General features: G+C 40.1%; 1 protein-coding gene across 6 annotated transcripts in view; it reads left to right on the top strand.

The window, feature by feature from the left end:
• Positions 1-24,496, top strand: part of FGF13 (fibroblast growth factor 13) — a 497,159-nt gene extending 472,663 nt beyond the window's left edge. For all 6 annotated transcript variants that reach the window (XM_040323770.1, XM_040323769.1, XM_040323774.1 and 3 more), the window contains 2 exons: positions 14,177-14,375; positions 23,506-24,496. In XM_040323770.1, the coding sequence (XP_040179704.1) occupies positions 14,177-14,375; positions 23,506-23,642 (336 nt within the window). In that variant the 3' untranslated portion in view covers positions 23,643-24,496. The remainder of the gene's footprint in view (positions 1-14,176; positions 14,376-23,505) is intronic.
• Positions 24,497-24,884: the final 388 nt, after the last annotated feature.

The following is a 24,884-nucleotide window of genomic DNA, read 5'->3' as shown; positions in this document are numbered from 1 at the left end:
GTAAATGTGTATATATTTCAAGGTCATTAAAATAGTTCATTTAATATACAAGAATTTTCAAAATGTATAATTTGGTGTTTCTGTAAAGCATAATAGTGCTGTACATGATAAATGCCTAAAAAGGCTAGATTAAACTTTAAGCCCTGGTTCACACTGGTACGATTTGACATACGATTTAACATGTCAAATCGCATGTCAAATTGGCGACATTTTCTGGCAATGGCACCGTCCTAATCAGTGCGATGCCGCATCTGCATCACTGCACCGATTTCAAAAAGTCGTTTCTGTACAACTTTTTGCTATTTCAGACCGCGATTTACATTGACATCTGTGCAGAAACCTGCACAGATGTCTCTGTAATCGCAGCCAAAATCGTGACTGAAAGGCGGGAGTGAAATCATGTGAGTTCAGCTGAACTCACACGGCTTCATTCCCGCAGGCCCAGTCTGAACCTGGGCTTAAGAATGTATTCTGCATTACCCTGTATAATGTTTAGGTAACATATGGCTCTAATATAAGCCAATTATAACCAATTATTACTTTGCATACCTTTGCATAGGCCAACCAGATGATTTGAGTCATGACCTAATTCTAGGAAAACCTTGTTTGTACCCTCCTAAATTCATCACATTACAATGAATGACAGCTTAGCTTATACAGAGAAAAAAAAAAAGAAACGACATTTGCATCATAGGAGCAGAGTTTTTTTCTCCCGCTTTAGCTTTTTTAAATACACTGGGGCAGATCCTCGTACAATTGCATGGGTGCAGCGTATGTGAGATACGCTACGCTGCTGTAACTTACTTTTTTAATCTTTGAATCCACAAAGAATTTGCGCGTAGTGTATCTCTCGCGGCGTAACGGCGCGTAATTCAAATCGGCGAGTAGGGGGTGTGTTTCATTTAAATGAAGCGCGTCCCCGCACCGAACGAACTGCGCATGCGCCGTCCCTAAATTTCCCGCCGTGCATTGCGCTAAATGACGTCGCAAGGACGTCATTGTTTTGACGTGGACGTAAATGACGTCCAGCCCCATTCATGGACGACTTACGCAAACAAAATAAAATATTTTCAAATTTGACGCAGGAACGACGGCCATACTTAACATTGCCTACGCCACCAAATAGCAGATTTAACTATACGCCGGAAAAAGCCGAAAAGGAAACAACGTAAAAGAATGCGACGGTCGCTCGTCCGTTCGTGAATCGTCGGAAATAGCTAATTTGCATACTCGACGCGGAATACGACGGGAACGCCACCCAGTGGACGCCGAAGAATTGCATCTAAGATCCGAAGACGTACGCCTGTCGGATCTAACCCAGATGCCGTCGTATCTTGTTTTGAGGATTCAAAACAAAGATACGACGCAGGAAATTTGAAAGTACGCTGGTGTATCACTAGATACGCCGGCGTACTCTCTTTGTGGATCTGCCCCAAAGTCTGGTAATTTGGCTATGTTATATACTCAACTGAGGTGCAAAGCATAAATAGCAGAGTTGCAGTTTAAAATAGAACTCCATCTAAAACTTTTTAACTTTGGATAGAGTGGTAAAGTGGGAGTGGGAGGAGTCTGTCATTTTCTTTTTTTTTTGCTGTCTGTGTCCCCGTTTTTGCCCATTTTGTCCACAATCTCCTATACGACAATAAATACCGTAATTGAAATATTTCCATTGATGACATATGTAGTAGACAAGTTAACCATTCCATACTGTATTCAAAATCTACAAGCTTTGAATAAAATTTGTATTTCAAAAGAGCAAAAACAATTCAAACTCCACACTCGTATTAATATGTGAATGTTAAATCAACTGTGAAGCCGTTGTAAACCAATTTTTTACAGTGTATAATTATAAATGACTTCACGCTGCTCAGTAGAATAAATTAATTAATTTATTTGCGTTTTACTTTATTTAAACACTTTACTCTAATATCAAGGGAAACTTTATCCAATGTATGTTTCACCCTACCATGGACATATAAAATCGTTTTCTAAATACATAGTTCGTTAGACATGTTGAAATTATTTTACCTGTCAAAATGTTTTAACGAGTACAGTCTATAGTATATGCTCCTATAAACTTTCGCTATCAGTGTACTCAGTCATGTACATGTACTCAAGGTGCGACATCTGACAGCTAAAGGGAATATTTGGACATGAGAATTTTTTTTTTTTAGTTATTTATTACCACAACGGATTGTTTGGAAAGCATAAATACACAATTAGGATGCACTGGTAATAAATATGTATGCCGAGGGGTAGGTGAGACACACTAACATGTTTTTGATCAGCAATGTGTTTTAATAGCAAGGTGTATATTTTCATAAATCTGAGAGAGACTGCTGTATTCCAACCTTCTGTGCCATATGGCTGCATAATGTAAACAGTCCATAGCCTATAGCTAGTAGTAAGTGGGCCAATATTGTAGGATCCATAGAAACTGTACAGAAATTTATATTTTTAAAAAAGAAGCTAAAAGTTTACATTACCATTTCCTTAGGAGAGGCTATAGCCATAACACAGTAAAACAAGCATATTGTAAAGCTAAGAATAGCCCACGTGATCTACTATTATTCCAGGGAGACAAAGCTGATTCCCCTAATAAAACCAGATTTATTACGAGATTTAACTGCTTGCTGACCAACGCACGACTATATACGTCGACAATATGGCACAGACAGGCAGAAGGACGTTTATATACGTCCCCTTTAAGAAGCCACCTAGTGGTTAACCCCTTCACTGCCAGTGTCATTTTCACAGTAATCAGTGCATTTTTATAGCACTGATCGTTGTAAAAATGACAATGGTCCCAAAAATGTGTCAAAAGTGTCCCATGTGTCCGCCATAAAGTCGCAGTCACGATAAAAATCGCAGATCGCTGCCATTACTAGTAAAAAAAATAATAATAATAAAAATGCCATAATTCTATCCCCTATTTTGTAGACGCTATAACTGTTGTGCAGACCAACCAATATACGCCTATTGCGATTTTTTTTTACTGAAAGTATGTAGAAGAATACGTATCGGCCTAAACCGAGGGAAAAAAAAATTATATATTTTTTTGGGGGATATTTATTATAGCAAAAGGTAACAAATATAGCATTTTTTTCAAAATTGTCGCTCTATTTTTGTTTATAGCGCAAAAAATAAAAACCGCAGAGGTGATCAAATACCACCAAAATAAAGCTCTATTTGTGGGGAAAAAAAGGACATCAATTTTGTTTGGGAGCCACGTCCACGCAATTATCAGTATAAACGACGCAGTGCCGAATCGCACAAAGTGGCCTGGTCTTTGACCAGCAAAAAGGTCCGGGGCTTAAGTGGTTAATGCGCAATCCAAACAAATACCAGTAAACACTGGCAATTTTGATGGAGGATGAGATCCTGAGGGAATTTGTCATTTCATGGCCAAGTATAACATACAATCGTAATCAATCCATCAAAGATAAGTTGACATCTAGCCACTACACAGTAGGTGGAAAGAGAGATCCCTGTATCAAAACAAAACACACTAAACAAAACTTCCTACATATTGCTCAATGGGAGAACATTTTCTCCTCAACACTTTGTTTCCTACCAAATGGTGGGTATTATATCAGGCCTTTTACATTGGTAAAACCAAATGTAGATTTTGGGAAAGTATACGTGATCATGTCAGTTGTTCTAAAGGTGGCGACTTGGTAAGCCCAGTAGCCCATCATTTTGCTCAATGTGATGATTATAAGTATGATAGATTACAACTCTTGGCGTTAGAACGCATCCATCCACACCCATGGGGTGGATGATTTGATAAGAACATCATGCAATGGGAATGTAGATAGATCTTCAATTTAAATGCCTGCAAAAAACTGGACTTGAACGATAAGCTCAGTTTTGCTCCACTCTTAGATGCTTAAATCCAGGAAAGGAAACCAGCTATTGTATCCATATAGGCAGTTCACTTGCGACTTCACTTGAAGACCGCATGCCAGTGTGACTTCAGGTGTGACTTGGCTGACATCTGTGTGACTTCATGCACAGATGTCTATGCAAGTCACACCTAAAATTGCCAAAAGTAGCACAGGAACTGCTTTTACCAATTGGTTTGGCACCGCAAAGTTGACGTTGCACCATTTTGAACAGTTCCATTGCCGACAATAGGGTGCCACTTGTCATGCGATTTGACCTGTCAAATCTCATGACAAGTCGCACTGGTGTGTATGAGTACTTATGCTATGTTGAACTATAGTTTTTCTGGAGGTTTTTTTTTCCCCTCTTGGAAGACTCATAGATTCACTTTGCGACGGGAAACTAGACTAGCAACGACGTAACGAACGTGAAAAACCGTTGTGGATCGCCGTAAAACCTCATTTGCATACCCGACGCTGGAATACGACGCAAACTCCACCCAGCGGCGGCCGAGGTACTACATTCTAAGATCCGACGGTGTAAGACAATTACACCTGTCGGATCTAAGGGCTATCTATGCGTAACTGATTCTATGAATCAGTCGCATAGATACTCTGAGAGATACGACGGCGTTTCAGAGAAACGCCATCGTATCTCTTCTGTGAATCTGGCCCATAGTTGTTTATGAAATGAAGATCCTCTGTTTTTGTATGGTATAAATATATATTTATTATAACATTTGGATTTTAAATGTTAGAATACTGTATTGTTTGTATCACTTATCAGCTATAATATCACAAAGATTGAAAAACAAAGTGAATCCTGAGGAAGCTCTTTTTGGGTGAAGCGCGTTGATCCATGTGTTCTTCATTACTCATTGGTGTATAGATGTTCTTACCATATGTTTATAGCTGTGATCAAATGTTTTTTACACTTTTGGAAAGAAAAAAACTTTTTTAATCTGACCCATAGCTAGTAGTAGTTGGTCATACACATCTGGAATTGTTCTGTAATGTTGAAGATATTGCATTGCTTGTCCAAGCCACTCATTCAGTCAGAAAAATACCACTGCATTTATATCAGATACAGATGCAGTGCAGATACATGTAGTGCAGTTACCTTAATCCAGTCACCATGAAATGGCAGGTGTTCATTGTCCAAGAACAGGATGGTGTGAAAGTTCTGGAGTTACCCTGTTTAAGTTACATATCCACATCCTCATCAGGAGGTTTGTATACGTGTTAAATATGGCTGAAAGTGTCAAATGTTGTCAAATAGCGGGGGTAGAAGGCACCTACTTGTTTCCAAGAATTTGTTATTCCAGTTTGCCATACTGTAGATGGCCTCTTTCATGCCTCTTGGGAAGCAGGTATCCTCTCTGATACAAAGGATGGGATCATGTAGCTAGAAAAGGTTGGCTCCACAACTTTTATACCTCCCATCCTATTCTAATGCCGCGTACACACCATCACTTTATGTGATGAAAAAAAAGGACACTTTCTGTGAAGTAAAAAATGACGTTTTTGAAACTTCAATTTTCAAAGACGAAGTTGCCTACACACCATCGTTTTCTCACAATGATCTTGCAAAGTGAGGTTACGTTCCACCACGTTTTTCCATTGAAGCTCGCTTCATAAGTAGCTTCTGGGCATGCGTGGATGAAAAAATGTCTTAGAAAACAACGTTTTTTGCTACACACGGTCAATTTCTGTGAAGTAAAAAGTGCTTCAATTTTTTTTGGTTGTTTTTTACAAGACATAAAACGACGTTTTCCCCCACACACAGTCAATTAAAGTGACGAATATTCAAAGCAAACTCCCTCATTTATCCATGTCTCTATGCTTTATGGGCCAGATTCACAGCAGAGATACGACGGAGTATCTCAGATACTCAATCGTATCTCTCAGAGTATCTATGCGACTGATTCATAGAATCAGTTACGCATAGATAGCCCTTAGATCCGACAGGTGTAATTGTTTTACACTGTCGGATCTTAGGATGCAATACCGTTGCCGCCGCCTGGGGGAGTTGGCGTCGTAAACCAGCGTAGAGTATGCAAATTAGGAGTTACGGCGATCCACGACGGTTTTTCGCGTTCGCTACGTCGCTGCTAGTCTAGTTTCCCATCGCAAAGTTAGTCGTCGTTTTTGGTGCCCTAACTTTACACAGCACACGTATGTGCTGTATAAAGTATGGCCGTCGTTCCCGCGTTGAAATTTGAAATTTTTTCCTTCTTGCGTAAGACGTCCGGGAATACGGAAGTACGCTACGCAGGTCGCCGTTCGAAAAAATGACGTCACTTCGCGCAAAGCACGGCGGGAATTTCGAAACGGAGCATGCGCAGTAGGTCGGGAGCACGCCTAATTTAAATGGCACACGCCCCTTTGAATTACGCGGGCTTACGCCGGAGGCCGCCAGCGTAAGTTTTCATTGCAAGTGCTTTGTGAATCAGGCACTTGCGATGAAAACTTGCGCCGCCGCACTTCTACGTGAATCTGGCCCTATATTCTTGAGAAGTCACTTTGAAAAACACCCCCCTCCCCCCTACCATTTCTAGCTGTGGCCATCTTGAGTACTGTAGCATTTACTTCCTGGAATCCATCTGCTTTTAGCTCAAGCATGCATGCAGGAGAGTGTGCTTAGTTAAGAAAACCCCTCCACCCCCCGTTAAAGGGGTTGCAAGGGTAAAAAAAAAATGTCACCTTTAATGCATTCTATGCATTAAGGTGAAAAAACATCTGCGGATTAGCGCCCCCCAGCCCCCTCGTTTACTTACCTGACCCCTCGAAAGTCCCGCGCCATGAGCACGCTTGCTTCTCGGCCAGGCTTCTCGGCGAATTCATTGGTTGATTGAAAGCAGCGCAGCCATTTGCTCGTGCTGCAGTCAATCACATCCAATGACGTGGCGCGCCGGGGGGCAGGGCCGAGTGATACAGTGACACACAGGCACACAGGAGCACACAGGAGTGCGCCCGCAAGAACTCATCACCAATGTGAGCTCACTCGCATGAAGGTGATGAGTTCTTGCAAGGGAGAGCCGAGACAGCCGCTGAGGGACCCCAGAAGACCAGGTTCAGGGCCACTCTGTGCAAAATGAGCTGCACAGTGGAGGTAAGTATAACATGTTTGTTATTTTAAAAACAAAATTACCTTTACATACCCTTTAAGACTCCTGAGATGTATGACATAATTTGCCTAGGCAAGAAACCAAGAAGCATCTGAAGAAATTCAAAAGAAAAAAGTTTAAAACAAGTAAATATCATAAACTTTCCTATCTCTTTGCTAATGCTAGCAGCATGAGGATTAAAAATAATCAATATTAATTGGGGGAGTGAAGTTGCACTTTAATGTAACTAACTACTACTAGCTATACCATGACCTGAATAAATGAGAACCTTTACAGAACATACTTCATAGCCCATAATTTTGCCAACTGTGTGTGACTTCCCTACTCGCCTGCTTTATGGACTATAAATTACTACTATAACCTGATTATATTATCTTACCCTCAGTTTACAGACAATCACTTGCAAAGCAAGACTCCTTTAATTTGTATTCTGAAGTATGATGATTCAAAATATAAATAACATTTTAGGCCAATAAATTAGGGGAACTAAAATTGTATTTCTGGATCAGTTCATGACTTTTAACATGCATGAAATAATTTGTGTTTTATATATTTGCCTGCAATTTTTATAGTAGTGTTTTTTCAGCCCTTACGGAGAACCGGATCATTTATAAACATGCTTGTATCATGTGCTGTACCTTATAAAAATATAAAACATATTTATATTGTGTTGCAGACAAATTAGATAATATAGTTTAATTATGACCATCATTAGAGTAGCTTTGCTTTGCTTGGAGAGTATGTATTTGGATGACAGAAATGTCAAATACCTTTGCTCTCAAGTATATCAAGTGCTCATCTGAGTGAATCCACACTTGACAGTCCATCCTCTTGTTTGCTCGAGCGCGGCTGAACTGAGGAGCCGCAACATTCCACAGTTTGATAGTCGATGTAATATACAGAGTGCTATATTTGGTATTATTTTTACTTCTTTTTCATTTTAACCAGTTATGGTATACAGAAAATGGTTGGGACTGTGTAAGTTGCAGGATCCACATAACAAGATATTAATGAATAATAGAAATGGTGTGATGCTTTAGAGGTCCCACGTCCAGGTTTAAGGGATGTGCATATTAGAAAATGTACTTTTCTACCTCACTGGCCTTTTCTATGCCATCTGTTGGATTTTCTCTAGGTAATTACACTTGGGGAAGCACATTACTAATTATCATATTTTTGACCTGAATTGTTCTGAACTCACCAACTAGCTGCTGAAACGTGATGAGAAATTTTAACAATTTTATGAACAAAATTCACCTTATTTATACTTTTTAGTATTAACAATTAAAACCAAACAAAATATATATATATATATATATATATATATATATATATATATATATATATATATATATAGATATATATATATAGATATATATATATATATATATATTTTTTTTTTTTTGTGCTAAAGCTTGCCACTAAACTCTTGTCAGCCCTACACTCAGTTATCCCATGTAGAACAGATGTGCAGTACAGTTGTGCTCATAAATTTGCATACCCTGGCAGAATTTATGGATTCTTGGCCATTTTTCAGAGAATATGAATGATAACACAAAAGCTTTTCATTCACTCATGGTTAGTGTTTGGCTGAAGCCATTTATTATCAATCAACTGTGTTTAATCTTTTAAAATCATAATGGCAACAAAAACTACCCAAATGACCCTGATCAAAAGTTTACATACCCCAGTTCTTAATAACATGTATTGCCCCCTTTAACATCAATGACAGCTTTAAGTCTTTTGTGGCATTTGTGGATCAGGCTCCTTATCTTCTCAGATGGTAAAGCTGCCCATTCCTCTTGGGGAAAAAAGCCTCCAGTTTCTGTAACTTCTTGGACTGTCTTGCATGAACTGCACGTTTTGAGAGCTCCACAGAGTGGCTCAATAATATTGAGGTCAGGAGACTGAGATGGCCACTCCAGAACCTTCACTTTGTTGTGCTGTAGCCAATGACAGGTCGACTTGGCCTTGTGTTTTGGATCATTGTCATGTTGAAATGTCCGAAAACGTCCCATGTGCAGCTCCCTGGCTGATGAATGCAAATGTTCCTCTAGTGTTTTTTGATATCATACTGAATTTATCTTGCCATCCGTTTTGACAAAATTTCCTGTGCGTTTGTAGCTCACACATCCCTAAAACATCAGCGATCCACCTTCGTGTTTCACAGTAGGAATGATGTACCTATCATTATAGGCCTTGTTGACTCCTCTCCAAATGTAGCGTTTATGGTTGTGCCCAAAAAGCTAGGTTTTGGTCTCATCATTCAAAACGACTTTGTGCCAGGTTTGAGGCTTGTCTCTGTGCTGTTTGGCGTATTGTAAGCGGGATACTTTGTGGCATTTGCATAGTAATGGTTTTATTCTGGCGACTCGACCATGCAGCCCATCTTTCTTCAAGTGCCTCCTTATTGTGCATCTTGAAGAAGCAGCCACACCAAATATTTTTTTAGAGAGTCCTGTATTTCACCTGAAGTTATTTGTGGGTTTTTCTTTGCATCCCAAACAATTTTCCTGGCAGTTGTGGTTGAAATTTTATTTGGTCTACCTGATTATGGTTTGGTTTCAACAGATCCCCTAATTTTACACTTCTTGATTAGAGTTTGAATACTGCTGATTGGCATTCTCAATTCCTTGGATATCTTTTTATATCCCTTTCCTGTTTTATACAGTTCAACTACCTTTTACCGCAGATCCTTTGACAATTATTTTGCTTTCCTCATGACTCAGAATCCAGAAACATCAATGCAGCACTGGATGAAAGATGCAAGGGTCTGCCAGGAGTCCAGAAACTCATTGACCTTTTATACACACACACTAATTACAAGCAAACAGATCACAGGTGAGGATGTTAACTTTAATAGCCGTTCAAACACACTTTGCGCATATAATCAGGCCAAAATCACCAGGGTATGTAAACTTTTGATCAGGGTCATTTGGGTAATTTCTGTTGTCATTATGTTTTAAAAAGAGTAAACACAGTTGATTGATAATACATGGTTTCAGCCAAACACTAACTATGAGTAAAATAAATGTTTTGTGTTATCTCATATTCTCTGAAATACATTGTACCTTGTTTTTTTTAGCTCTGTCTTCCACAAGCAGGGGTTGGCATTTGCCTCCACTCTTCTAGGCACAAAAACAGTAATTGGACAAGCTTGAAAGTCAGTAATATTGGAGTATTGAAAAAGTTCCAATTGCAATGATACATGCAGGATTTTGAAACATCGGACTCCTTATTTCCTACCATGATGCTCTGATTTTTACATGATAGTAGTAGTGAGGGTCATCCTTTTGTCTACAGATATTCAAATAAGAATGAAAGGATACGATCAGTGAGACTTTGTGTTGCGTGAATGTCTGGCCATCTGCTAACTAAAGGTAATGTGTAGTAGGTTTGCAAAATTGTCTTGCATCTACATTACGATCAGGACTATCAACAGATGGAGTTGTTGGCTTCTTTTCTGTGCTTTTCAGTTTCTCCTTGACCCCTTTCCTGAACAAAAAATTCAAATTGTGTACAGAAGGTTAAGAAGGCAAAATTCAAGCTGTAAGTTATACTGTGTACATTGGAAACGCCTTAGCTTTTCCTGTGATGTGTATGTCACTGCCTTCTACATATGTCAGCAGCAGCAGCAGCAGATAAGTACTTGACATTTGACCAGAAGCAGTGGCGGCTGGTGCTCCAAATTTTTGGGGGGACGCAAACAAACCAAAAATCTGAAAAAAAAAACAAATTGCAGCCACTGTGCCATCAAACGCAGCCACTGTGCCATCAAACGCAGCCACTGTGCCCATCAATTGCAGACACTGTGCCCATCAATTGCAGCCACTGTGCCTATCAAATGCAGCCACTGTTCCCATCAAATGCTGCCACTGTGCCCATCTAATGCTCCCACTGTGCCCATCGAATGCTGCCGCTGTACCATTAAATGCCACCACTGTGCCCATCAAATGCAGCCACTGTGCCAAATGCCACCACTGTGCCCAACAAATGCAGCCACTGTGACCCCCCCCCCCCCCTGCTCGCCGTCTGCCCAGTACTTACCCTGTCCCTCACCACTCCACATCTACAAAAAAAAAGCACTTTATTATACTTTATGTACAGTACATTAGCATTAGCAGCTGTTCAATTATTTGAATTATATTTTGCAATTTTGCACCAATGTAACATGAAAATGCTTCAGAATCAGAACCTAATGAATACAGAAAAAAAAAATCAAAATGCTCCCATACAGTTTATTTATGTCTACAGTGGATTTCTGAATTAGTCGTTTTTTGTTAGAAGGAGCACTCCCTTCATTATGTTACTGTTGTGCTTAGCATGAACACAGAGACATTTGCCATAGTGCCTTCTTACAGACTTTTCATAGAATGGCAAAGCGAAAAAGAATTTCCTGCTAATGGTAACAAAAGTCACTCAGTGGTGAGTCGTGTAATGCCTGATTTAGGGCTTGCATGGAATGATTAGCGCATTGCTGTGGTGATTTCAACAGCACGAGCCTCAAAGCATCTGGCAGTCATGAAACACATCAAAATAAATATTCAAAAGGGGTTTAGTGTGTTTTCCTTCTCCATTTCAACCCACGCAGTTTTGACTGCGGATTCCTCGTGAGATATCTTAATTTTGCCCAGTAGCTTTTTAGCTGCCTGTTACAGTTGCCTATTTGTAGAGAGAGGAATTTTCTTGCTTCTCCGCTAGTCACGTATCTTAGAGACGATGTGATTCCCACATTTGATGTTCGTAGTAGAGCAGCTGCAGGCGGGGTACTCCCTCAGATATCCCTTGATGATGTCTGTATATCTAAGCCTGCATGTTCAGCAGTATAATTAGCAGTGAAAGTGTTTCGACACCTCTGTAGAGTGTTCATTTTAATCTGTGTTTTCCTGTTACTCCATGTAACATAAAGGGGATTTTCAGTTCTAAGTGTTTTCTACTTTACTAGTACGTATCCAGTCACCTCTTGAACTGCTTGGAAATCAAGGGCCCAATTACACTTCAGTTTTTACAAAAAGGTCTACATTTTCCACATATTGTGGGGACTTTTAATTGATGTTGGGTGGGGGGGGGGGTTGTTTTTCTGCAGATTTAAGACTTAAAGGGTTTTTTTTTTTTTCTAAATAGCTTCCTTTACCTTAGTGCAGTCCTCGTTCACTTACCTCATCCTTCCATTTTGCTTTTAAATGTCCTTATTTCTTCTGAGAAATCCTCACTTCCTGTTGTTCTGTCTAACTCAACACAGTAATGGGAGGCTTTCTCCCTGACATGTAGTCCAAGGGAGGGGGAGAGCACGACACTCCACACTCACTTACCTCATCCTTCCATTTTGCTTTTAGATGTCCTTATTTCTTCTGAGAAATCCTGACTTCCTGTTCTTCTGTCTGTAACTCCACACAGTAATGCAAGGCTTTCTCCCTGGTGTGGAGTGTCGTGCCCCCCCTACCTTGGACTACATGCCAGGAATAAAGCCTTGCATTACTGTGTGGAGTTACAGACAGAAGAACAGGAAGTGAGGATTTCTCAGAAGAAATAAGGACATTTGAAAGCAAAATCGAAGGATGAGGTAAGTGAAGGAAGACTGCAATAAGGTAAAGGAAGCTATTTAGGAGGAAAAAAAAAATACCTTTACAACCCTGTTAACTCTAGGCAGATATAAAACCCAATTAATGCAAATCTGTAATCATTAATACATAATTAATATATATATATTTTTTAATGCAAGCAGTATAAGTATGTGAAATGAACCTGTTATCAGCATTCTACAGCCCCTGTACAGCAGGGCTGGCTTGAGAGAAGGAGCACATGGGCTGAATGATGTTGACCATTAGACTGAGATCCTCTACCAGAAAATAGTGTACTGTGAAGAAATTTCTGGATTGAAGACAAATATAGCAGCAACAGCTTATAATAGTTTTTTTTTACCAGGCTATTTATTTATATTCTTATTTTTGTCTGACTGTCCTGCTTTACCATATGATCTTTACGTAAGATCAGCAAACAAGAAATTCGAGGCACAAAAGGGGACCAAGTAATTTGGTCCAAAATTGGAACCGTTCCACCAAATAAGGGAAAGAAGGGAGCTATGGCAGACCCTTTTAGATAGTTATGATAGTTTATAGGCATATGAAAAATGTATCATCTAGGGCCACTGTGAGGGTGGCAAAATTAATCTGGGAACTTCTGCTTTTATTGATAAGCCATAAAAAGTGTAATTTGTTTTGTTTTTTTCCCTTAAAGTGGAATTCCAGCCTCTTAATGTTTATTAAAAGTCAGCAGCTACAAAAAGTATAGCTGATGACTTTTAATAAACAGACACTTACCTGTTCCACGGTCCAGCGATGCGGCCGCACGGAGCGTCGCTCCTCTCCCCGCTCCTCTCCTCGGCGCCTCCATTCACACTGTGGGCACCTGGCCATGACAGCTTTCGGCTTCACGGCCGGGCACGCACTGTGCATGCGTGAGTTGTGCTGCGCTCCCGGAGTGGACAGACGATCTCCTGGGACCTGTCACGTGTCCCAAGAGATCGCCTAGAGGGAGGGCCCGTCTAGGGGCAGAGGAGGAGTCGCCAAGGCGGAAGTAGGAAATTGGACAGAAAGTCCCACTCCTAACGAAGCCCCCACTCCCCCCCCCAAAAAAAATACATGCCAAATGTGGTACGTAATGGGGCAAGGAGTGCTTAAAGCAGAAGTTCCACTTTTGGATTGAACTCTGCTTTAAGTAGATCCCTTTTATATCCTTTGGTTGTTTTATAGATGATGTCAATAGATTTCCCCCAAAATCCTTGAAGCCATAAGACGTATTTTAGATTATATTACAAAAGGATCCAAATGTCTTTCTTGTTTTTTTGGTGTTTCACAGTTTACCTATAATGGCTTATTTTTTAAAACATATGAGCATGTGCTCTTGTTTTGTGGGCTCCTTACCTGTGCTAGTACTCTAGGCTGAACCATAATGAAAGTAGAACAAGGACTCCAACCTTGCTGTTATATTGGCTGCTTCAGATGAATAATGTATTGTGGTTCTAATTTAATATTCCTTAGTGATTATTCTTTTTGTTCAATAATATACTGATCTTTTAATATTCTTTTACTGTTCATTTTAAACCTGTAATAATTATAATTTCTAGACTGCTTTGGTTAAGGTGTATTTTTTTTCTTTTTACAGGAACATTTTACACCTGAATGCAAATTCAAAGAGTCAGTATTTGAAAACTATTATGTGACATACTCCTCAATGATCTACAGACAGCAACATTCGGGGAGGAGCTGGTTTTTGGGTCTCAACAAAGAAGGTGAAATTATGAAAGGCAACCATGTAAAGAAAAACAAACCTGCAGCTCACTTCCTGCCCAAACCATTGAAAGGTAAATTATTACATCATACAGGTCATATGATAATGTGGGACGTAAATAAGGTGTGCATTTTAAAACAAAGTGCACTTATCTGTTTTTGGCCCTTATCCTTGACCTAATCCACTTCCTCTTCTCCAACGGAAGCATACTTACCTTGACCTGATGGATTCGTCTTCTAGTAATTGTTTACATCCAGTGCCACAAGTCTTCCTGTCCTGATTATGCCCGCACATTACAGCCCAATATAATTTTATGTTTCTGTGTCTCAAGGTTGGCAACCAAGGTATAGAATTTAATGGGACTGTAATGTGCAGGCTTGACCAGGATGTAAACAAGAAACTGTCTGACCACTGTAAGTATGCAGAGAGGGAAGATGGGTAGGTCTAGAATGGATTTAAGCAAAAGGAATAGGTGTACTTTCTTTTAAAGTGAACTCCTCCATTGAGAGGTGTTGTATATACCTTTTGACAATGCCGTATATAATTATGGATTACTGTGCACAGAGGATATGAAATATCTACATTCTGGAAAATAAATTAAAATCACCTGTAGAAATAAAATGTTGTACAAAAAATGTTAAGTATGCTGTACATCAATTATGGGGAAGCCCGAAGGTAAGAAGAAGAGATTTGTCAGATTCAGTGTAAATGTTCCCTTGACATCTGTAGTTATCATAGGTATGTGGTGCTTAGCTGGCATGTTGATTGATAGTCTGGCTTAAAGCAGATTTATACTCTCCTATTTTAGGATAGACTGTTTAAAGTCTTTCTCAGACTAGTTATACCTAAAAAGCTAAATTACTTACCTTTTCTCCTGTACTGCTCACATAATCAAAAGCCTAGGCATTTGGTCATGTGATCTCTTTTAAAGGAGAGGATCAGTGTTCAGATTGGCTGATTCTTCCTTTTAGCAGATGGAGATAACAAAATGCCTAGGCTTTTGGTCACATAACAAGCTTTGTTGGGAGCCTGAAACAGCATTTTTCTTAAATAGGTAATAAGTACCGTATTTATCGGCGTATAACACGCACAAGCGTATAACACGCACCCTAAGGCCCCTTTCAGACTGGGGCGGGAGCTGCGGTGGCGGTATAACGCCGCTAAAAATAGCGGCGCTATACCGCCGGAATTGCCGCGGGTATCAGCCGCTAGCGGTGCGGTATTAACCCCCGCTAGCGGCTGATAAAGAGTTAATACCGCCCGCAATGCGCCTCTATAGAGGCGCATTGCGGGCGGTATTGCCGCGGTTCCCATTGTTTTCAATGGGAAGGAGCGGTGAAGGAGCGGTATACATGCCGCTCCTCTCACCGCTCCAAAGATGCTGCTGACAGGAGATTTTTTTGTCTCCCGCCAGCGCATCGCCTCAGTGTGAAAGCCCTCGGGCTTTCACATTGAGTCTGCAGTGCGGGAGTTTTTCAGGCGGGATAGCAGCGCTATTTTTAGCGCTTTACCGCCTGAAAAACTCCTCAATGTGAAAGGGGCCTAACTTTAAGAGGGAAGTTTCAGGAAAAAACACAGCCCCCTGCGTATAACGCGCAGGCACAGTTTACCCTCTATTTTCAGGGTAAAAAAGTGAGTGTTATACGCCAAATAAATACAGTAATCCTTTCTATTACACTTTATTTATCCACCAGGACTGTTGACATACAATAGCTTTAAATTAACATATGTTTTTGAAAGGCTTATAGCATATCTAAATACAAAAAAAATTGATGTATTGCAGCTTAGTAATCCTTACAAAGTGGTGGCCGCATCAGTTTTCTTTTAAGCTTTTTTCCTTTTATGTTTCACCTGAGGATTCTGTCAGTAAAAATGCCAGTACAAGGATGATAACCCTCACTTATGCCTCATACACACGGTGGCACTTTCCAAGAAAAAAAGTCTGACAGGCTTTTTTTCTCGGAAAGTCTGGTCGTGTGTAGCCTCCATCTGACTTTTTTGGTCGGAAGTCCGACGGACCTAAGATAGAGAACCTGTTCTCTTTATTTTTTCTTTCCGTCGGACTTCTGACGGACTCACGGCGGACTTTTGCACGGTCAAAAGTCTGACTGTGTGCACGAGGCATTACTCTTCTGTATCAGGACAACAGAAACAAGATACGTCTATAGATCCCCGCCCCTCTCTTATATTGTTCTTAACATAGAGGGGTAAGTTTCTGTAGTCCTCAGAGATAGCTGGATGCAATTTATTTGATATTGTAAGCAAAGGCAAAAAACACAGGAACTTATCAGTTCACTAGATTTCTGGCAGGATCAACTGGTATTTTTTTTCAAACTTATCAAAATTATTTAAATTTTAACAGACTGAAAGGGACCAAATAAATTAAGTTCATGGTTTGAGTTTACATACCTTTTAACATTTGGAGCAAAACATATGTAATGTATTAGAATATTATTCACTTCTTTCAGTAGCAATATACAACATTCCTGGCACATTGAGTCTAGACCAACTCTATTTCATGATGGGAGGCATTCAGTATTAATATTAAAACTAGAAAACTCCTGTATCCTTGCTCATACTTTACACCATTAGTTGTAAATAATGCAAAGAAGATTGATGTGCTGTAACCCACAGTTATCGGATATCACCTTTCACCAGTTTAATGTATCTAGAACAATTAAACAATACTATTTGTAGGTTGCATTAGGCTACTGCATAATATGCATTGTGTTTGTCCTTTACATGTATGTAAAGTCTGATTTGTATTTTGTTTTAGATGGAATATGTAAGGATTAGAACCTCTATCAGGATTGTATTGCTGTCTGTACCTCTGAGAACTCTCTGTGATGGAAATTCTCTTCACTTTGGAGAGAATTCCTTTTGCATCTCCAAGACAGAATGTAAAGAGAAATCTCCTCACCAGGCAGCAAAACATAATCTGGGGCTTTACTCCTACCTACCCTACTTTTTCTAAGAAAAAAACAAAGTTTTGGCATTGAAAACACAAATGGCCCTGTACATACGATCCGAGTTTCCATCGGAATAAACTCAGACGGGTTTTTCCGATAGAATTCCGTTCAAGCTGTCTTGCATACACACGGACACACCAAATTCTGATCTTAAAAAATGCTGTGACGTACAACACTACGATGAGCCTAGAAAAATGAAGTTCAATGCTTCCGAGCATGCGTGGGGCATACACTCGGTCGGAATATCCGATGAAAAAATTCCGTCTGACTTTTTCCATTGGAAATTCCTATCGTATGTACGAGGCATAAGATAAGTTTAGGGCAAATATAATCTTTTTAATTGTATTATTTTTCAGTATAATTTAAGATCTGGATTTTAGTTTAAAGTTAACCTGTGACCAGATAAGCACACAATAAAGTACCTGCATATTCTGAACAAGCAGTAAACACATTTTAAAACAAGCTCCCGTTCACTCATGCATCTATTGGTAGAAATATAATTTCAAGGTTTACAACAAGGTTTTCAGAGAGGAGAATTTTGGCAGCCATACAACCCTTCAATTTAAACACACAGTAGGTATTTCTAAATTGTTAGAAACCTACTAAAACCTAGCTTTAGTGTGTTGTAACCTTTTAAGAAGAATAACTTCACAATAAGGGTCAGGAATGGTGTTTTAAAGCTCTTTTACAGATGGCCAAGAATATACAAAAAATAAAACGTCCAATAGTAAGAGGTGCACTTTAAAATTACAATTTCCCTATAAATAATACAAGCCTTGTTGTTGGTTGTGATACTATAGTTTTCTGGATCTCAAATGAGAGAAATGGAAAGGGAAAATATAACTTTTGTTTTGATTTTCCAGACTGGTAAACAGTGGAGTCCCCCCCATCCATGTGTGTTTTTTTTTTAAGCACGTGATTAGAGCCAGTGGCTCTGACAGGCTTTAAAAAAGGGTGGGCTCCAAACCCTCCCAGTTGTGTAAGAACTCTAATCCTCCTCCTTTGGCAGGTGAACAAGCTCCAGCGGTGTGCCCCGTCCTGCATCTTTCTTGGGTGCCGGCAGAGTGACCCAGTGGGTCGTGAATGATATATACCATCTCTTCTTATACTTGCTGAACCACGTGTCTGTGGTAACATGGAGCTTCCTTCTGACCTTGCGGTCAGCCTTCCACATGATGGTGAAGGGCAGGGATAGATTTACAGGTGAAGAAATGGCAGTTGGAAACCTGCCAGTGTGGTGGCCAAGCTGGCATTTAAGCACTGGGTATCGGAGGGGGGGGGTTTGTTTTGTTTTTTGTTTGCTCTAGTATCTAGGGCAGCAAAACTTCAGTTGTCCCTACTGTGCATGGCCACACACAGACTCTTCTCTGATGGAGGACTCACAGAGTAGACCACTGACACACATTGATATATTGTCATCTCTATCGCTGGAGTCTTCTGAGAGGGAATTGTATATAGTGGATAGATGTAGACATAAAAATGGAGAAGCTGGAGGAAGAGAAGTGCATCTATTTTCTGATGTCTAGCATTCTGGTGCTTTTTCCAATAAGCTGCATGGTTGTAGACTTTATGTCTCTTCAAACGTGTTCAAACAGATAATGGTATTGCCACCCTTGATATGCTGGAGGAAGAGCTGCTGAAAACTGCTATACCCATGCTAAAAAAGACCCACACTGGTGAGCCCCAGGGAGTGAAGTGGGGCACAACAGTACCCTGCACCTGTGGAGCTCTGCCAATCACTGAAAAAGGACACCTGCTCCCTCCACTTGTCTACAAGCTGCCCCTGGATGACATAATGCCTTGCTGGGGTTGTACCTCTCCCCCATTTTCCACTAGACCACCACCTCTGCTCTATCGAGCACCCAGATATGGTCAGAGGCCTCATCATCCTCCCCTCCCTCCTCATTGCTGAAGGCAAAATGGCAGTATACTGTGGCTTTGGGAACATAACTTCCAATTGTTTTTTTCTGGCTTGGTGTCCCATCCCGCTAGGCTTCCATTACTTTCCTTGGAACCTTGGATCCCATTGGTTGCTGTGCATCCTCTTGCAGGAAGTGGCTCATGCTGTGCTAAAATAATACAGCAGTCCTCTCTGTTACAGTTTGTAAGGCATTAGCAGAAGTAGCAGTGGAGTAGCAGACAACTGCAGTGGACTGTAAGATAGTCTGCATTTGGGTGAGGGCATTGCAGATTTGGTTAGCCACTCCACCCCCTCCTGTGTGTGCTCTGGCTGTAAAGCACATCCAGCGCCCCAAAAAAAAAATGCCTGTAGGCCTGCCAGACATGATGCTGATAATGTGTGCTTATTCCCTACTTTTATATGCAGCTTTTGGAAGAGCTGTTTGAAGGGAAAATGGTGCTTTGGTGGACTAAACAACACCTCAACAATCTGCGGTGCTCTGTTGGTACTATGAGCAGCTTTTGTGGTATCTCCAACAGATGGCAGTGCTGATTTTGCTGCTCACCCCCTGAAAAAATAAAATTAAATAAACATAGAAATACCTCAAAAAAGGGGACAGATGCAACACAGCAACATAACCTGCCACTCATGTATTTGTTTTTTCCTAAAAAGGACTTTTGGTGACTGAAGGTGTACAAAGTGAAATTGTGTAGCATATACAGTACAGCACTATACAGTATATAACACTATAAACAATATAGGGCACAAAGCAGTAGCAGCACACTACACTAAACAATTCTCTATCCCTGCAATACTGTCACCTGTCCCTAAATAAACTCCTAACACAATGATAAAGGGCTGCTGGGAAGTAGCAGCTTATGCCTAGTACATATGATCCGAATATCGGATGGAAAAAACACATTTGGAGAATTCGTCCTATAATCTATTCTTTATTACAGTGTTTCTCAACTCCAGTCCTCAAGGCGCACCAACAGGTCTTGTCTTCAGGCTTTCCATTATTTTGCACAGGTGATTTTATCAGTTTCACTGCCTTAGTAATTACCACAGCCGTTTCATCTGAGGGAAATCCTGAAAACATGACCTGTTGGTGCGCCCTGAGGACTGGAGTTGAGAAACACTGCTTTATTACACAACTTTCGGAGACGATCATGACAGTTCATGCTAATAAATATCCTAAGGAACAAGCATGAAAGTTTTTCTTATAAGATAACAGAACAAATGATTTTCCTGTAATTAGTACAGTATTTGTACGAAAAAATTGAGTGGCCAAGACCACACATGCTCAAAAATGAAAGAATATATTACAATACAATACATTACATCACTTCCCAAGATGTATTCTGTCTTATGAGAATTTCCGTTATGTTAGTAACCTATTCGTTTTCGGTATGAGACTAGCATGCAAAAAAACAACAAAAAAAAACAGGCAATCATTCATCCAATATTCTCATTATTTGTACTAGCTTTAAACTTTTGTTAATGATGGCCTTGGCAATTCATTATGGGATGTTTGGTGGAGCTATTCCTGGTGAACGTCCCATACGTTCAGGATTCGATCACATGTCAGAACAGCAAATGTTACATTAAGGCTGGGTTCACACTTATGCGATTGCAGACATCGCTTGTGATTTGCACCGCATTTCAATGCACATCACATGTAATACCTGTGCAATGCAAATTGAGCCATACTGTCTGTATGACTGAAATTGCATTGCATTTCCACCAAAATGGTGCAGGGTCCTTTTTTGGTCCTCACTGGAATCGGATTACATGGGTGTTGAGACCCATGTGATCCCATTCCAACCAATGCTTTCTGCGAACCAATTTGGGGGGTGAAATTAACTTTATATTGACACCCGCAGAGCACAGTGTGAGCTGCCTGTGATTCAGATGCAATGCAGGAACCCGCACAGGAATTGCTGTGGTTTACGCATCGCACCAGCCTTAGGCCCCATACACACGGGAGGATTTATCCGCGGATACGGTCCAGCGGACCGTTTCCGCGGATAAATCCTCTCGAGGATTTCAGCAGATTTTAATGCGATGGAGTGTACTCACCATCGCATTGAAATCCGCGCCGAAATCCTCTGGCTATGACGCGGCGACGGGCGCGACGCTGTCATATAAGGAATTCCACGCATGCGTTGAATCATTGCGACGCATGCGGGGGATCCCTTCGGACGGATGGATTCGGTGAGTCTGTACAGACCAGCGGATCCATCCGTTGGTATGGACTTCAGCAGATGGATTTGTTGAGCATGTCAGCAAATATTCATCTGCTGGAAATCCATCCCAGGGGAGATTTATCCGCGGATAAAGATCCACTGGCGTGTACACACCATAGGATCTATCCGCTGAAACCCATTTGCTGGGATTTATCTGCGGATGGATTCTATGGTGTGTATGGGGCCTTAGACTGAAGAATCAGCTCATCCCTAGTTGAAACTCAAATTACACAGAGCTAAATGAATAACCAGGAACTCATCTCCCTTTTCATTCTCTCTACTTCATGTGGCTCAATACAGATTTTCAGTTAGAGAGACAGTCTGAAAAAACGTGCTGCTTATATAAAGTTTTTTAAATACATAGTAAGAAAAGATTGAAAAAAAAATATAGGAAACATTAGTATATAAACAAACCTAAAAAATAAATAAAAAAAACTTTGATAAAATAAATACATTTAGAAAACCATTATAGTTTTCCCTTATGATTATGTAAGTCACAATTAAGTATTATACTTATTATTCTATACATTTTATGTCTCTGTCATTGGAATCTCACAGTGTTATTGTAAGAATTTATTATTACTAGGTACATCTCCTACAAGTAAGATGTTATATTTTTACTGTATTCCAGTACAAAGAAACTGCAAAATTTTTCCTAATTCTCAGTAAATACAATTCATTTAATCCATGGGAATTGTGCTTTGGTGCAGTTGCATAGTTTTTTTCTTCTTCTAATTAATTTCGACTTAACATTGTGGTGGGTTATTTACCAGCAAGACCATCAATTCTGGCAATACTTCAAGAGCCTCCTGTTCTTCTAATGACGCTCATTCATCTCCCAGCAGGTGTTAAAACTTGTTTCACTTTCTACATTTTGTCTGAAAACATTGCTGCCTTCTGTGAACTGACATTCTATACTGTACCTACTAGTGAGCAGAGTGTTTTATTTACCTATATTCATAAATATACCTAGTTCGAACCATAATAAAATTAATTATAAATCTTATTGGATTGAAGTATATTGTGAACCCAGTAACCTAAATTGCATAAAAGAAAGTAATTCTGACACATCCCCTGCAGCCGGCGAGAGAAGACAGGAGGGAAGCCAGGTGCAGGGGGACGACGGGGGTAGAGGAGGACACAGGGCCAGAGGAGGACGGGGGGGCAGAGAAGGACACGGAGGGGGGCAGAGAAGGAAATGGAGGGGAGCCAGAGAAGAAGGACAGGGGGACAGAGGAGAGGCTGGAGGAGCACACAGGGAATAATCGGTGTGGCATGAGGGAAAGCTGTGAACACTGATCCCCCTGTATAGCTTTTTAATCGACAGCCACAGGAGGGAGAGGAGGAAAAATGTCTGTCGGCTAAAAAGTTATACAGGGAGATCAGTGTTCACAGCTGTCCCTTCTGCCACACCGATCATTCCCGGCTGTAAACCAGGGGACCGTCCAGGACCGCCCCTGCAAACAGGATATCGTGAGGCACTTGCGAGTGTCAGGGAGCTGCAGCCAAAATGCGGGAGACTCTCGCACCTCGCAGGAGACGTGGGATGTCTGCTGTAGGCAGAACGTGAGAAGGATTGTTATATGTTGGGGTCCTAAAGTGGGTGATGATATGGATGGGAATACCAATGTATTTCTTCACCCATGGCCCTTGTCCAGGAAAAAAGAAAGAAGTAGTAAGGGTAATAAATGAGCGCCAGTGAGAGCGTGAAACACGTTTACCTTCTTGTCCCCCACTCTGTCTGTCATCTCCTGTTGTTTGGTTTTTATCTGCAATAAAAATGGATCGTCAGTGTGCAGCCAATCCGTATTTTTCTTTGTTCTCCATTGTATAGCATGCAAGCTGATATTGCACCTGATCAGAGGTTGTGTTTGAGATAGTTCAGAAGTGAACTCGCCTAGGAGCAGCAATGTATTCCCAGTAGTAATCATGTGATCGCTTCTAAAATAATTTTAAAAACGTTCTATTTGTCACACTATCTTTATTATTTTACTAAAGGTTTTGAAATTGTATATGTATTGCATTTGTTGATACTTGTCTTATGCTTTATATCTGCTTTAATATTTTATTTTCCTGCTTTTTTTTCAGTGGCTATGTACAAAGAACCTTCCCTTCATGATCTCACAGAGTTTTCCAGATCTGGAAGTGGAACACCAACCAAAAGTAGAAGTGTTTCAGGAGTATTAAATGGTGGCAAATCTATGAGCCACAACGAATCAACGTAGCCAGCTGCAGGCAAGACAAAGGCTACGGAGCACACAGAAATGGAACCTTACCTCTGGATGCTGTTGAATTCTAACTAGCAGTCTTTCATCCAAATATTCGATTTTTCAGGACAAGCACCGAACTTGCATAGGTCACTCACGTCAGCCATTAGATCATGGGGTTTTATGAGCGGATTCCATAATCTTAGAATGTGCTTTTTGCAAATCAGAAGGCACCAAGATAGCCAGCAAAACATACAGTGGAATAAACCAAGGAGAGGACATAACCTGCTCTATGTTTATATCACATATGCTTTGTGGGAAAAAAAAAACATTTCACAGAACCTTAAAGCTGATAAGAGTTTTGCTTTCCAACCAAGAATAAAAGACCACTTTTGCTCTATAAAGAAAAATTTTACTGCTTATATGTTTTATAGGGGGCGAGCATATAAAAAATGTAAAACTTGTTGTTTTATTGGCTTACAGTTTTATATATAAGCTTGATTACATGTATTATTAATTTGGAAAAGTGCAACACTTTGATTTTCAACACATACAGCTTTCTGAACCGGTTCCTCAAAGCTGGCTTTCGTTGCGAAAATCAGGTCCGTTCTGAGGTCACCCCTCAGGCTCAAGTAAACAGTGTTCCTGTGACTTCTAACATACTCACTTTTTATATATCTTTGTAGTATCCTGATTATAGAGTTAGCCCATTATGTAGACACAAGATCGTATCCCATGCAGTTGACCCATTACGGATGCCATAATCCATCTATGTCGTTTTCTCTTAATTCCATTTTTTTGTGTATGATGTTCTCTAAATGTTGTGGCTTCTTTTCTAACAAAAAATAAACTGTGGAATTAAGGTGAAAGTTTTTATAAGAAATGTCTTATTTGTAAAGTCCTTTTTTCAATGTATGGCATATGTAAGAGTTGTAGACATTTTGGACAACCTGTGTCTACATAACAGGAACCTGTGCCTGCTATTTATTCAAAATGTTTCAAATTTAATAAGTTTTCCAAATAGGTAATCCTATCTGTTGCATGGACAGAAAGAAAACTGGATTCAAGATGCATGACAAGTTTGGTTTCGTGCATTAGATGATGTTCAATTTTTTTTCTCTCTCTCCTGAATTACGTTATGGACAAGAAGATTCACATCTTGTACATGTTGTTAATTTGTTGTATACACAAAAATGCACTGAAAACATTTTTATTCAACTTGTATGATTTCGAAGATCACAGTCATTTCACACATTTTTT

Source organism: Rana temporaria, chromosome 9 (assembly GCF_905171775.1).
Source record: "Rana temporaria chromosome 9, aRanTem1.1, whole genome shotgun sequence".
Taxonomy (NCBI): domain Eukaryota; kingdom Metazoa; phylum Chordata; class Amphibia; order Anura; family Ranidae; genus Rana; species Rana temporaria.
This window is presented reverse-complemented; position numbering and strand designations above follow the sequence as displayed.